Below are 15413 nucleotides of genomic sequence, written 5' to 3' on the forward strand. Positions count from 1 at the left end.
TTTACAGTCTCCTCTGAGGCTGACTGGGAGCCAGTGTAAAGACTTTAAAACTGGAGTAATGTGTTCTGACCTCTTTGTTCTGGTTCAGACCTGAGCTGCAGCGTTCTGAACCAGCTGTAGATGTTTGATGAAGACCATTACAATAGTCCAGTCTGCTGGAGATAAAAGCATGGACCAGTTTCTCCTGATCTTTCTGAGCCATTAAACCTTTCACTCTGGAGATGTTCTTTAGGTGGTAGAAGATGTTTTTGTGATAGATTTGATCTGATGCTGAATGTAAGATCTGAGTCAATCAGAACACCAAGGTTTTTGACTTGGTCTTTATCTTCTAAAGATCCAGACTCAGATACTTGCTGACAGCAGTCCTCTTTTCATTGTTACCAAAGACAATCACCTCCATCTTGTCATGGTTTAGTTGAAGGAAGTTTTCACTCATCCAGCAATTTACTTTTTCTAAACAGTCACACAACACCTCAATGGGACCATAGTCATCTGGGTTCAGTGATAGATATAGTTGTGTGTCATCTGCGTAGCTCTGATAATCAACCTTACAGTTGTGTAAAATGTGTCCTAAAGGAAGCATATAAAGGCTAAACAGAAGAGGTCCAAGAACAGATCCCTGAGGAACCCCACAGGACATTGGTAATCTGTCAGATTCAAAGTTTCTATTGTTTACAAAATAACTTTGATCCTCCAAGTAGAACTTAAACCATTACTTTAACATTTAGTCCAACCCATGTTTACAATCTGTGCAACAAAATTGTATGATGTACAGTGTCAAATGCAGACTTAGATCCAATAGAATGAGAACAGATACTTTTCCTGAATCAGTGTTCAACCTTATGTCATTGATCACTTTGATCAGATCAGTTTCTGTGTGTGATGAGAACCAAAACCTGACTGAAATTTATCAAATATTTTATTGAATGTTAAGAATTGACTCAGTTGGTTGAAGACCACCTTCTCAATGATCTTGGCCATGAATGGAAGGTTCTGATTGGTCTATAGTTAGCCAGTATAGAGGCATCCAGTGTTCTCTTTTTATACAGCGGTTTCACAGCAGCTACTTTCAGGGATTTTGGTACGGTGCCTGATTGGAATGAGCAGTTAATTATCTGACACTAATCAGTGACAATTGACTTTACAACAGTTTTAAAGAAGTTTGAGGGTTTTGTGTCAAGGCAACACGTTGATGGATTCAGCTGCTGAACAGTTTCCTCTATTGTTTTTGGGTTCACTGTAATAAACTCTAACATTGTAGTTGACTCATCCCTCAGTGGTTGAAGCTGTTTAAGCTTTTTGTGATTTTTCTGGTTTGTTCTGATGTTTGACCTTATTGATTGTATTTTTTCATTGAAATATACAGCAAATTCTTTGCATTTTCCAGCTGACAGTAATTCAGGGGCTATCTGATCTGGGGGGGTTGTGAGCTTTTCAATTACAGAAAACAACGTGCTAGAGTTGTTGACATTTTTGGCAATAATTTCAGAAAAGTATTTCTGCCTTGCTTTGAACAAGCCATCATTGAATTTTCGCAGACTTATTTTGTATAGTTCTAGATGAATTTGGAGTTTTGTTGATCTCCATTTACGCTCAGCTCTTCTACAGTCAGATTTCAAATTCTGCATTATCTCAGTCCTCCTCCAAGGTGTTTTCTGTGTGTTTGGTTTTCTCTTAGTTTTGATTGGAGCCACCACATCTATGACATTACAGACTTTTGTATTAAACTCATCCAAAAGATCATCAACTGTCTCAGCACTCAATGTTGGTGTCATTGCTATGGCTTCCATAAACTGTGCACTTGTGTTGTCATTTATGTACCTTTTCTTTAAACACACATAACTAGGGGGAACAGATGTTACAGTCTCTAGGTCAAAAAAGACACAGAAATGATCAGATAGAGCTAAGTCTCTTACATCAACAGCAGAGATATCAACACCTTTAGAGATAATCAGATCCAAAGTGTGACCTTGAGTGTGTGTCGGACCAGTCACATGTTGTATATAAGACCAAAAGTATCCATTAAAGCATACAGTTCTTTGGCAGTATTGTCCATGTTATTGTCTACATGAATATTTAAGTCACCTGTTATTATTAAAAAGTTGTATTCAGTGCATACAACTGACAGCAGTTCAGCAAACTCATCCATGAATTCTCCAGAATATTTTGGGGGTCTATAAACGACTAAAAACAGAACTCTTGAATCACCCTTCAGTAAGAATGACATATATTCAAAGGAGATAAAATCACCAAATGTTATTTCTTGTTATTATTTCTTAAGTCTTGTGGTGAACTTTGATTGAGAAATAAAAAGTCCAAGTGATGTGTCAAAATAAAATCATTAATTATTAGTGACTTGTTAACAAGAGATCTAACATTAAGAAGAGCTAATTTTAAAGACTTTACTGGAGACACTGGTGGACTTTTTGAATGACATGTTATAGGAGTCAAATTTTTATCTCTATAAAGCTTTTTGTTTTTCTTTAATTTAACAATTTTACCTGTGTTACCTGTCACCACAGGAATTAAAGAAGCTGCATTAACTCTATAAGGCCCTGACTTTTTCTGGTTGTTCCTAAAAATAGAGCTATTGCAGTCTAGACCCAGCACACATCAGACCTGTGTCGCTCTAAGATGAACACATCTGGCCTGAGGAGAAGAGTGATCCTGGGCCTGGTATCATTGAGGAGGGATGGGTGGTGCTGATTGGTTCTTGTGCCAGCCAGAACCAGTCAAAGTCTGAAAAAAAAAAATGATGTTGATTAAAGTGTGTCTATTGACCGTGTCTCCATTTATAATGTCAGGTCAACTGGTTTTCTTGGTGTAGTTAATGATAAACTTATCCTGGAAGCCTCACATCTCACTTGTTAAATCAAAGATAGCCAAAAATATTGGAATAATTGGAAAATTTGGTATTTTCTGAATGTGATAGTTTTGCTTAATCTTTATTATGCAATTATTTTTTATTTCATTAGTTATTCTAATATTGCCTGGGCCACTACTCACTTAACTAAACTGGAGCCAAAATTTTTGTTTGCAAAATAAAAGCAGAATTATTACTTTCTCAGCTAAAAGAAGTCACTCCTTACCCCTGTTTTGCAAACTTGGCATATTTAACATTTGTAGTTGCTCAATTTGTGCATGGTTCATGAAATAAAACACTCCCACCATTTTTTAACAATTATTTTACAGTCAATAATTAAATAATAATGATCCTACCTGAATGATACAATAAAAGAAAAACAAAATCTATACATGTTCAGTCTGCCTACCTAGGGTCCAGACAATGTAGACATAAAGAATGTCTGTAAGGACCAGGTCAAAGGTCAATCAATTGTAAAATTTTCTTTACTCTTTATTTTGAGAATAAATAATATTAACACTATTTCAAGAATATTTCAAGAATACAGACATGATGTATCGAGATTAAATCATAATATTACAAAAATATGAACAAAAAGTCATGTTATTTCAAGAATAAAGTCAAAATATTTTGAAATTATATTTTGAGAATAAAGTCAATTTTATCAGAATAAAGTCATAATTTTATCAGAATAAAGTCATAATATTATCAGAATAAAGTCATAATTTTATCAGAATAAAGTCATAATATTATCAGAATAAAGTCATATCATTTGAAGATTTAAAATCTTAATATTTCGAGACTAAAGTCCTGTGATAGTGTAAAAAGTGTTTCCATTGAGCTTTAATGAAACATTTGAATATGGAAACGTCTGAAAAACCTTTATTAGTGATGTTTGAGTGTTTTTGTTTTTTGTAAGTTCAGGCGTTTCCATTACCAGTTTTTATTGAGATATTTAGATTTTGCATATTTCCAAGAGTAAAGGAAACACAGCTAATGTGAAAGGCTTATAGCTAATCAAAATTAACCATGGTCATAGAGATAAATGTTACTTTTTCAAGTTATTTTATGTAATATAGTAAAACTGTCCTGTCCTCTGTTTCGTCCGTGGTGAGAAACCAGGAAGTTAAAGTTGAACACACGTGGGAAAGCATTCATTTTCTTTCACTTGGTTTGTTTTATGAGTTTTATGTGTTGCTGCTGTTTTCCTGTCCTCCTCTGGGTCCTCGCTGTTTTCTAAATACTTGGAGCTTATTCTCTAAAGTCTCATTTCCAATGAAAACAGGCGCTACAAAGCGATGTGGATTAAAGCGTTCTCCTCTCTCGTTCCCTCTCTTTCATCTCACTAATAAGATGTGAATCTGCTCTCGTCCTCCGAGGGTTGAGCTTTCCCTTTTGTGTTAACGTTAGAATATAAGATGAATCAGTGATTGAGATGCTTTGCTTTCATTTATCAGCATTTGATACTTAATAAACATGTTTAGTGCAGGCTAATATACTGTAGCACAGAGTATGTAAACACATGATCACAGGCTAAATTATCCACATTCTCTACTGCTGGGTCCTCAACCTTGGGGACAGGACCCCGTTTGGGGTCGCGAGACAGTGAAGGGAGTCCCCAGATGCCTTCAAGAAACTAGCAATATATATATTTTACAAATCCAGCCCATTTCTAGCATATTTTTACCCTTTTTCTGCAAATTTTTCATATTTGTATTTGGCAAATTTCAATTGCATTACATTGTTCTCGTAGGAGTTCTTCTTCTTATTTTTCTTCTGCAACTCATTTGTCGTGGAACTCTTCCTAGACAATAAATGCAGCACTAATGACACGTATGTCATCTCATAGGGACAATGTCAAGGATGTGCAGTCGACCTTTTTTGGAGCCAAAATGTCAAGGTCAATGTCAAGGTTGCATCTAGTGTAAAAAAAAAAGTTCCATATCTCTATGAATATTTATTGTGCAAGTTTGATGCTTACATTTATGAACAGTTCATCTCAAGTAGAGTATTTCATTTAATTGGACCAAAGCTGTACGACCTACCAGTAAAACTATCGGTCGGGGTCAAAGTTCATGATGACAGAAAAATACAAAAAAATACTTTTTTTCCCTATAACTTGGCAACAAATGGAGATACAGTGCTCAGATTGGTACCATTGAACAACATTTCCTTTCAACATTATTACTTTCAATTTAATTCGTAAAAAGAACAACATAAAGGGACATAACTCATCAACAAAATACACACAATAAGATGTCTTTCACATGAACAATTCCATTTAACAAATACAGGTTTTTTTTTTCTTGCCATATTTTTGTTCTTTTTAATGCAAGGGTGTCAAACTCCTTTTTAGTTCAGGGGCCAAATACGGACCAATTTGATCTGAAGTGGGCCTCAGATTTTAGGTGGGAGAAAAAAGAACAACTTTAATGTCATTGTGCCTTAATTTTCAATATTAGTTCAATTTACTTCAACATTTCTTGATTTTGTTACGAATTTTTATGTAAATTAGAGGAATTTTGTGGAATTGTTTGTGAGAAATTGCATGATTTTTGGAAATATTCACAGTTCTTTCCACAATTTTCATTTAAAAATGACTGCATTCATGTGATTTGAACAAAAGAAAATTGCAAGCCCATAAATTGGTAAATTTCAGATATCTAAAACTGAATTATTTGGTAATTTACACAATAATTCATGTTTTCGCTGTCATTTTTTACTTGGATGTTGTAAAGGGACAGATTTGGCCCCCGGGCCTTGAGTTTGACACGTATTTTAATGTATTTTTGCTACATTACTCCAATTACTGCCACTTCTCCACCACATTTCAACACCTTTTCTGCACATTTTTTCCACTTTCCAGACATGTTCAGCACTAATAAACCCTTTCCACCACTTTTCCACCTAATGTCACATATGTTGACACATTATTGTCACTTTTAACCTCTTTTCACCAGACTTCATGATTATTTTTTTGCCACTTTAACCACATTCACAATTTTTCATGTCCATTCTAATATTTGTGTCCACTCTAAAATCCCATTTCACCACCTTTTCCACCTATTTTGGTCACTTTTAATCAGCTTGAATTAATTTCCAAAAATCAGACGTGCAAATGAGCATTTCAACAAAGTGAAATAATAGTTCATAAATGTATAAAACATTAGCCATTCAAACATCCAAATATTTGTCATTGTGATTTTACTGTATTTTTCTTTATATAAAATGTTTTCAGGAACAATGATATTTGTAAGATATTTAATTGAAAAAGGTAGATCCAGGTGTGGAGACACAATTTTAAAAGTGAGGGTGTTCTAATGGTTTAGTTTATTAAATTAATTTATTAAAACCATGATAAAGCTGTTATTAAGTTAGTGATTCTCAACATGTAGCTCTTTATGTCTTAATTTGAATTATTATTCCCCCAGAAAACCTTAAAAGGGGAACACATTTTAACCCCTTTTTACCTAATTCTTCCTCTGTCCCATTTTTGCCCCTTTTCCAAAAAGGAGAAAAGATTCAGATTTAAGCTCCTTTTTCCAATAAACATCCCTTTTTGCAAGTTGTTTTTAACACTTTTATCCAAATTTTGTTGATTCTTTGACTATTTTTGCCACGTTTCATCCAAATTAGCTCCTTTTGCCCATTAAATAACATTTTGCCTCTTTGTTCCACATTTTTGCCCTTTTTCACCATTGTTTGCCACATTTTGCTAATTTAAGCTATCTGTAGCATTATATACCACCTGGTTTATCTTTATTGTCAATGTTTTTGCAACTCTTGACTGCTTTTGGCCCATTTTATTCACTTTACACTCTTTTCTAGTCATGTTTTGCCATTTTTTAACCATTTTTTTTGCCACCCGTTACTAATTTTTTGTCACTTTACTCATCACTGTCAACTCTTTGTTTACCTTCTTTGTCAAATGGCTGGTTGTGATTGGTTGATCACCATTCAATCAACCTAACTGGATCAATACATTCTGTAAAATGTGAGAGGGATGAATTTTTGTTTTTATGAAAGTGTGGGTGTTGTATCCCCCATGGGTAAGACGTGCCTGAGTAGAACAATGATGGTGCTTTGTTGCATTAATATCATGACGGCTTATGGTTTAGTACAGAAATAATTCAACTATAAAACGATATTTTACTCCTAGAACATTCTTCAGGTATCGTATTTGCGTTTCTCCTCTTACGTCAGCAGTGTCAGAGGTTAGAGCTGTCCATGTAGATCAGGCACTGCTATTGAACGCAGCCTTTTTTCTCAGCAGCTCTGTAAATATTTGATGGTTTTCTTCAACAAAGTGTTTCATATCTACTGAATTCTGACTGAATCTGCTGACATGTTCCCTTTCACACTGGTGCAGACTTTTGCTTTGAAAAATAACAAGATCAATGGCCCACTTTGACTCATTTTTTATAGCAGGCGACTGAAGTTCTTCAGGACACGACCTGACAAACACTTTTGTGTTGCTGAAAGAAAGCATTCAGCTTCATTTCAAAGACGCGGCTCAGTGTGATTTCATTAGAGAATGATCATGAATGTATGAAGGAAAAAGAACAGAAACAGCCATAAAGGTGGTGTTCACATCAGGCCTATAGAAAAACCTCGGCACTTTCTTTAATGGCAGCTATTCACAAAAGCCTTCTTTGGAAGAGTGTCACACTTTGATACGAGTACAAAGAAAATAAAGTTTGTGTTATGATCAAGAACCAATTCCTTTTAATGTTTAAAATATGACAAAAACAGCTCCAACTCGCCTCTCATCTCCCCCCACCTCCCCCTTCCTCCAATAAGCACATGTATTTACTTACAAGGGCGACCATGGCTCAGTGGTAGAGTGGGTTGTCCAGTAACCGAAGGGTTGGGGGTTTAAATCCCGCTCTAACCGAGTCATTGTCGTTGTGTCCTTGTATGAGTGAGTATGAATTGTGCATGAATGTTGGTGGTGGTCAGAGGGGCTGTAGGCGCGAAATGGCAGCCATGCCTCTGTCAGTCTGCCCTAGGGCAGCTGTGGCTTACCATCAGTGAGTAACTTTTGTGAATGAATAATGGTTTCTGTAACGCGCTTTGAGTCTCCTCAAAGAAAGCGCTATAAAAATCCAAGCCATTATTTTTATGTAACATATTTACAATAAAAATATTCACTATAAAGTCCTCTGTCTCAGACACGTCCCCCTCTATGTCACTTTTACTGTGAAAGAGCTGTTCCATGTCATGTTTTAATGACTGCCCTGTACAGTGTCCTTGGGTGTTTTGAAAGGCGCTTTTAGATAAAATGTACTATTATTTATTATTATTATGTATCAACTCAAAAATATCAACTCTGCACCTGCAGGTGTGGGGATATAAGGTCACACACAGACAAATAAAACAGCTTGGGTTCCCCAGCGGAACATCAATGTGTGCCATGTGTGTTCAACACATTGAAAAAATATTATGATTTTATGCTTAATTGATTGCATCCATCAAATTCAGAAAAGTCATGAAATATGAAGCAAAAAAATCAACTATTATTTTTTGAATGATAAACATTGAAGGGGTCAAATTGACCTTAAGGATAATAGGAGGGTTAACCTTCTTCTTCTCCTGTTCTGTAGGTGGAAATGCTAAGCTACGCTATCAGATCACATCAGGAAACACAGGAGGCGTCTTTGATGTAGAACCAGAGGTTGGAACCATCTTCATCGCTCAGCCTCTGGACTATGAACAGAACAAAAGGTTAGACACTCACTCACTCACGGGGGAAAAACTGACAAAACATTGACTTTCCAGGTTGGTAATTTATATTTAACTTTCCGTCAGGTACAAGCTTCACGTTCTGGCGTCCGATGGAAAGTGGGAGAATTACACATCGGTGACGATCAACGTGGTCAACAAGAACGACGAAGCTCCGGTGTTTACGGTCAATGAGTACTACGGCAGCGTCACGGAGGAGCTGGATGGCTCCCCCGTGTTTGTCCTACAGGTACGAACCAATGAGCACGCTTCTTAAAGACTACCTGTAGTGAAAATGTATATAATAAAAAATGTGTTCTCCAATAAACAAAATACGTGCAAAAAAAGGCATGAAAATAACTTTTTAGAACCATTTTAAATGTTGGGGCATAAACAATGGTGAGCCACCATTTTGGACAGGATATGATGCACGTTGGTTGGTTCCTGGCAACAGTGTTCCATTGGTTTACAGTTTCTGAACAAAAGCGGACTGTAAAGCCAATGGTTGCTATAACAACAAGAGAAAAACCCCACAGAAACATTTGTTTAGTGTCTCTGAGCGAAATAACGACACTAAGTCAGAGTTATCCAGACGTTGGCTCTATAATATCGGTTCAAGATACACACTTAAAACGTTTACGTTCGGACCAAATTAGGTGGTATGTGAGGACTTCTTCAAGCTGAGCCGCTATGTGAGGGATCTGTGGGCTAAGCTAATGGGCTAAGCTAATGGGCACCAAGCCAAAGGTACATCTATAACCAGACGTGGTCGCGACAGAATTTCTTAGCAGAAAATCTCAATGCAGCTTGTAAACGTACTTGTTCAGAGCACTACTATGTTTCTGCTTAAAGGGGACACTATGGGGGGGTGTCATGGCATTAACCCCACCCCCACCTGATTGTTCCTTCTTATTTCCTTATGGCTGAATGTTGAGCTGTTACCTTTTTTTGATCCTTGGTGCATCCTCGACTCAATGAACAGATATCCTTTCACACAGCTTTCATCACAGTTTCTAACAATATTTGTGCACTTCCAACTCCTAACTACTCAGCCATGGCTCGTTTCTGCTGCTAACAACAGCTTTGTCGGCGCAGGGCCACATATAAGAAGGTAGGAAGTTGGTGAGAAAGGTGATATTCAATCCTCTCCTAACATTCAAAAATAGCTCTAAAAAGTCCTTTTACTGTGTTTGACATACTGTAATTTGTTTATTGGTAATATATTATTTATATACATTTTTACGACAGGAACCCTTTAACTTTCTCCCCACAGCCCAGGTCCTCTGGGTCCAAACCACTCACCTTCACTACATAAAAATCTATTTGTCGCTGCAGAAATACTTCATTTACTTCAGATTGTGTTTTGTTTCCACTTTTTACATGGCAGAAACATTTTCATTTACTCAGGGAACATTATTAATGAGCTTGTCAAATGTATCATTTTTACCAATATGGTGGAAAGCAATAGCACTACAGTATTATAGCTTAAGAAATTAGCAAAAATGTGCAGCAATAAGTCATTTTGGTCTTTGTTTTTACCAGTCAACAGTAGAATATTGAATTTATACTGAACAAAAATTTAAATAAGTGAACAAATTAACTGCAACTTTTTAGAGGTGAACAATTACAGAACATTTACTCATTCAATTACAGAAGCACATGTAGGACAATATTTATACATTGTCCTTACACAATGTGTGTTTTCCACTTATTTTGTGAGCAGAACTTCCTCCTCTTCCTCTTCCTCTTCCTCTTCCTCTTCCTCTTCCTCTTCCTCGGCCCTGCTCGAGCAGCCACTGAATCTCAACGTTTATTATAAAGTCAGTTCTAGGACCATTTACCTCTACATTTTGGGGTAATTTTGACGTACCGTGGACTGATATAGTAACTTTCTTTGTGCAGCTTAGATGAATATTGGAGTCAAACTAGAAAAAGTCATCAAATTTAAAAGTTTGAAATATAATTTGTATAGAAGAAACACACACACACATAAAAAGTACATAATTAAAATAATTTTAATTAAATGGCAACCGGCCATGGTTTGGGGTCATTTATAATTGTAATCGCATAATGAATTAGAATTATGGCATAATTGTAATTGATAAATTGTAAATCTGTTTCTCTTTTATGATTGTCATGGAAATTCTATAAAAACTGTCAAATATAATTTAATTAAATACAAAAATTGTATCCATGTTACAGTTCTATATCTTACACATACATAGTTAATAATTAATAAAATATGTTTCGTATCAAGCTTTTTCCACTATCTGTCAGTGCTCTTGAGGATAATTTTAGCATTAAAAAATAAATAAATAAATCTAGGGGTATAGTGACAGAAAAAAGGCTCAGACGAACTTTATTTTCAGAAAAAAAAATACCTATGTGGTCACTTTAATTTAAGAACATAACAGAATCTGAGTCTAGAAGCAATAGTTAAACTTTTTCGGAAAATGTAATTTGACATTTTGTAAAACATAGCGCTTGTTTTTGATATTTGTGCTTGAATTAAAGTCAGTTACCATTTACTTGTTCTCAGAAATTCAAAAACTCAAATATATTGTATTTCATACCATTTTGTACTTGTAAAGTTGAAATTTGTAGTTATGGATATGATGATATATCGCAATGTAAATTGTATTATTCAGTATTGGGATATATCGTATCGTACCATACAAATCTTAAATTGTATCGTATATCGTTAGATTATTGGCAATGTACAGCCCTAATTGTAATTGACGTTAAGGGGAAAAATAATAATTGTAATTTCAGCTCGAATTGGAAAAAATGCTGGTTACCGTATTTGTAATTGTGTTGTAATTGAACATGAATAATTAACCACACAAGGGTCAATCCTTAAGATGAATTTTATTTAGATAAAGCAAATGGAAAATTTTAAACATTTGACAGTTTAATGTTTAAAGTTTTTGCTACAAAAACTTTTAAAAAGCGCTAAAGTGTGTGTTTGTGTAAATGTCATGATTTACCCTAACCCTAACCCTAACCCTGTCAGAATCCAGCAGTAACTTAGAAATTCCTCTTTGGGGTCAAACCAAAAGGACAAACGCAGTCAAAACTGAGATAAAGAAAAAAATATATAAATAAATAAATAGATTCTCTATAAATCTATATTTTTGTCATGAGTTTTTCTCCTAATCTCAGCCAGGGACAAAGAGACAAAGGGTGGTTTTTGTTGGTCACTGTGAGGAATTCAATTATAAACTCTACTACTTTTTTTTTACATCAAAAAAGAGGACAAGAGCATAATATGAACTAAAACCCAGACCATTCCAATTTTTTATTAAAAAAAATATTGCAAAAACTTGACATAAAACTTGACATAAAAACTTTCTGCACATTGTTTGTCATAAGGACTGTATTTAAAAATGGAAAGCAGAAATTAGTCTGCAGCACAAGCAACGTCCTAGATGCATGTTTATAATGTTTTAAATATGTCAGTTTAATTTTGTATTTATCGACAGTGTCTATTTTTGGTGCTTTTCTTTACATATTAATGAAATAAATGCAGCTTTGTAGGATTACTTAACATTATTACAGATGTTTCTGAGAAGATGTGAAATATAGATAGTTGTGTTTGAAATAGCATACTAATGTAGGAGGATGAGTTATTAATAATGGGTTGTATAAATAAGAATATTAATTATGATTATTATTATTACTTCAACTTTTGCGGGGTGCCACTCCTGTTAACGGGAGAGTTATGTTTAAGTTTTTAGACTAAACCCATTAATGTGAAACCAGGGAAATATGAATTCGAACAGCAACATCTACACCATCATCACATCTTTAATGAATCTGAGGAATCAAAGATTACGTTTAACTTTTCATTCAAAATTCAACAATTAACACAGTCGAAATATCAATTGAAATGGGATAATTAAATCATGATAAAATGCATTTCTGGGCTAATAAAAGTGAGGATTATATGTATTGAAGTGAAATCACTAATCTAGGAGACTGCTAGTCTACTAAATATTGAATAAAAATGCAGGATACATATTTGAATAATAAGATCATAAAATCAAAGAATAAAATCATAAAGAGAGCTCATAAAACCAAGGTCAAAGACAAACAGGGGAGAACGAACAAACATGAATGAGATGAACTGTGTGTGGAACATGTTGTGAGTGTAAGTGTGTAGTTATGGAAGTATGTACAGTATGTGATCTATTGTGGATCAAGTTTGCTGATCAGAGTTCATTCAGGTACCTTGAAGATGATGTCAGGGTTGGACCTGGAGGTGCTGTTTGAAGAAATGCAGCAGGACATGCCACCGTTGGTTCTGTTGCGTTTCAACAGAGTGTAGCCCCTTCAGCCGATCCAGGCGGTTCTGGCCTTCACAGCTGGGTTAGAGAATGGCTCATGGCTTACCACAGTGGGTCACGGGCCGGGCTTCTTTCGGCAGTTACGCACGTCACTAGATGCTGGATTCATCCGAACCAAGCAGCTGTTGTTTCCAAAAATCTGTTTCAACTAAAAATAAAATGAAATAAATAAAATGATGGGGAAGGGAAACGTGTTGAGCATGAAACGCCAGCGTCCCAAAACTGAAATTTTGGGCGGTTTTCTTCCTTTTAAAAGATGATCTTTGAGACTCGTCTCCCAAGGAGAAAGGCTTCATTGATTGGTTTAAAGTTGCCAGCATCTCAGCTGGCTGCCTGTGGGTGTGTCTGGGGTGTGTGTGTATGTGAGACAATGACAAACAGGAGGGATGATTCCTAGATTTACACATAAACCATAATAATGAGTTCAGCATATTAAAATAATCTTTTCGACATTATATCTTGAAATATCATGTATTATGAAAGAGTTTGGTACCAAACACGACTGGAAAATAGCCTAGTATTACTTTAGGAACCGGTTAATGAATTTTACTTGTAATTACTCGTAAACATAAATGTCAAAAATCATGTTATGCCTCTTCTTTACTACATGGTTGCAGTTGATACCTTAAACTAACTTTTGTGATGTTTTCTGGTGTTTTCTATTTTAAGCACTTTTTAAATGATGAAACATTTAAAATAGCATTCTGTGGGTATACAATTATCTGAAAAGACTGGAATAGGACAGACAATATTTGCATATTTGTTCTTCCCCCGTGTGGAGTCGTACTGAACACTTCAAAGTGTTGGTTGGGCCAGTCTTTTTGGCTCCGTTATTGGGTTCAAAGGCCGCATAGTGGGGTTAGCTATGCACCTCAAGGTTGCTGGGGCAGTTATTTTGTAAACAGTTGGTGATAAAGAAACCTTGGTTAATTCCTGTTAGGAAGAGGGTCTTTAGGCTTGTTTTGGTTCCCTACACTAACTATTGTCTACTATGTTAGTATGAGTAGTTTGTTAGTATCAGTAGTACGTTAGTATATCATCAACACAGGCATCGTTTAGAAAGACTGAGTACGCAAGAGTAAACAAGAGGGCTCTTATTTTGAAGTTAACAGGAAGTTTAGTCAGTAGCACAATGGAGGGTCTCTGAAAATGTGTGAAATGTTTCTACGTGAGTTTTATGGATCAAATGAGTAGATGTTGATATTATTAAGGGCTCTATTCTCCCGTCTGGACTTAGCGCTTTTTTGCACGCCTGCAGTTAAGCGCTTCTCTCCTTCATGTATTCTCCAGTCCAGGTTCACAGAGCAAAACCGCGTAGTCTGAATGAAGGCGGGCTGAAGAAAAGGAGGTGGTGATGTCATTTTTTTTGGGCTGTCTAGAAATCATGGAACATGGAGTTTTCCCAACGCTTGTAAATGTCATTGAAATCCATGAAAATGATAAAGTTCACTTTTAATTTGAAACTCCTTCATTGATAAACAATGTAACAGGTTGATTTGATCAGATTATTGATCAGATTATTGTTGTGTGACTGAGGATTGGCCACGTTCTTCTGTCTGAGTCACAGTTAAAATCTCTCTCCTTCATCATCATCATACGTTAGTATGTTATTTTCAACACAGCCAATAAGTGCAGTCAGTCATTAGCGAGCGTCCTGTCAGTTGATTGATTATTATTGTGTGGTGATTAATTATCATTAGACACCCTCTCTCATCACCCACGCCTTCTCTCTGTGCAGGTAACGGCGTCTGACCCTGATAAAGGTGGCGACATGGAGGCCCTGAGGTACTCCCTCCATGGCCAGGGAGCAGAGAGTGAATTTCTAATCGATGAGATCACAGGAAAGATCTACGCCCAGCGGACTCTGGACCGCGAGGAGAGAGCGGTGTGGCGTTTCGTTGTGCTGGCTACAGACGAGGGTGGCGAGGGTCTGACGGGCTTCACTGACGTCATCATCAACGTGTGGGATATCAATGACAACGCCCCCGTTTTCACCTGTGCTCCCAGTTGCCATGGTGACGTGGTGGAGAACTCCGCGGCGGGGACATCTGTGATGGAGATGACGGCCACAGACCTGGACGACTCGGCCGTGGGTCAGAACGCCGTGCTCTCCTACAGGATTGTGGGTATTTTGGACAGCACTAACCTAGAGGCAGGGGGGGTACCGACCTTTTCTGAAATGTTCACCATCAACCCGACCACTGGAACCATCGGCGTAGGGATGGGCGGCTTGGACAGAGAGCAGGTGGCGTCCTACCGACTGGTCGTAGAGGCCAGAGACGGAGGAGGGATGGCAGGAAGTGGAACGGCCACCATTCAGATCAAGGACGTCAACGACCACGCCCCCAGGTTCCTGGACCACTCCTGCCACGCCCGGATCTCTGAGAGCGAAGAACCCAATGCTGAGGTGGGTCACACTAGCCTAGCATCCATCCTAATCTCCTTGTATTAATCAATGTTTAATACAGGTGATTAGTCTGGTA

General features: G+C 36.6%; 1 protein-coding gene across 1 annotated transcript in view; it reads left to right on the forward strand.

Annotated features, from left to right (window-relative positions):
• LOC114459565 (neural-cadherin-like) overlaps window positions 1-15413 on the forward strand; it is a 494937-nt gene that overhangs the window by 285210 nt on the left and 194314 nt on the right. The window contains exons 17-19 of the mRNA XM_028441778.1: window positions 8467-8587; window positions 8672-8834; window positions 14669-15337. Coding sequence (XP_028297579.1) covers window positions 8467-8587; window positions 8672-8834; window positions 14669-15337 — 953 coding nt within the window. The remainder of the gene's footprint in view (window positions 1-8466; window positions 8588-8671; window positions 8835-14668; window positions 15338-15413) is intronic.

The sequence above is a fragment of the Gouania willdenowi genome, chromosome 3 (assembly GCF_900634775.1).
Source record: "Gouania willdenowi chromosome 3, fGouWil2.1, whole genome shotgun sequence".
Classification (NCBI taxonomy): Eukaryota; Metazoa; Chordata; class Actinopteri; order Blenniiformes; family Gobiesocidae; genus Gouania; species Gouania willdenowi.